At 67.6% G+C, this 546-nt stretch overlaps 1 protein-coding gene across 1 annotated transcript in view; it reads right to left on the bottom strand.

Annotated features, from left to right (window-relative positions):
• SSTR4 (somatostatin receptor 4) overlaps nt 1-537 on the bottom strand; it is a gene marked incomplete at its 3' end in the record, with an annotated part of 2,278 nt that extends 1,741 nt beyond the window's left edge. The window contains exon 1 of the mRNA XM_009646983.1: nt 250-537. Coding sequence (XP_009645278.1) covers nt 250-537 — 288 coding nt within the window. The remainder of the gene's footprint in view (nt 1-249) is intronic.
• Between the last annotated feature and the right edge of the window lie 9 nt (nt 538-546).

Raw genomic sequence — 546 nt, 5'->3', positions numbered from 1 at the left:
TGCTCCCTCCATCCACCCCCCTCCCTGCCCGGGCACCTTCACGGTCACTCCTCGGGGCTGCAGCAGCCCTCCCCAGGCCGCAGCATCCCGTGTGCGCGGCAAACCGGTGGTGTGACCTGGGAATCCGTGCCGCCATCCGCCTTCGCCAACCTCAAAATCTCAAGGGTTTCGTTAACGCCCGCGGGGAAAGCAAAGGGGAGGGCTGAGCATGAAGAGTTCGTCAGCGATGGCCAGGTTGAGCAGGTAGATGTTGGTGGCCGTCTTCATCTTGGCGTAGCGCAGGATGACGAAGATCACCAGGGAGTTGCCCAGCAGCCCCAGCAGGCACACCAGGGCGTAGATGCACTGGATCACCACCATGCCAGCAATCTCGCCCGCCCTGCTGCCCCACTCTGTCTGCCCCTGCTGCCGGCCGGCTTCCCCCGCGGCTACGCTGGTGTTGGGGGGCACCTCGGAGGCGGCCCAGCTGGATACGGTCCAGAGGGGCACGCTGGCCGCCTGGGCCCCCGCCGGGAGCTGCTCGGCGTCGGCGCTCATGCCGGGAGG

The sequence above is a fragment of the Egretta garzetta genome, unplaced genomic scaffold, assembly GCF_000687185.1.
Source record: "Egretta garzetta isolate BGI_Z169 unplaced genomic scaffold, ASM68718v1 scaffold819, whole genome shotgun sequence".
Taxonomy (NCBI): domain Eukaryota; kingdom Metazoa; phylum Chordata; class Aves; order Pelecaniformes; family Ardeidae; genus Egretta; species Egretta garzetta.
The sequence above is the reverse complement of the archived record's forward strand: the minus strand, read 5'-3'. Positions and strand labels throughout refer to the sequence as shown.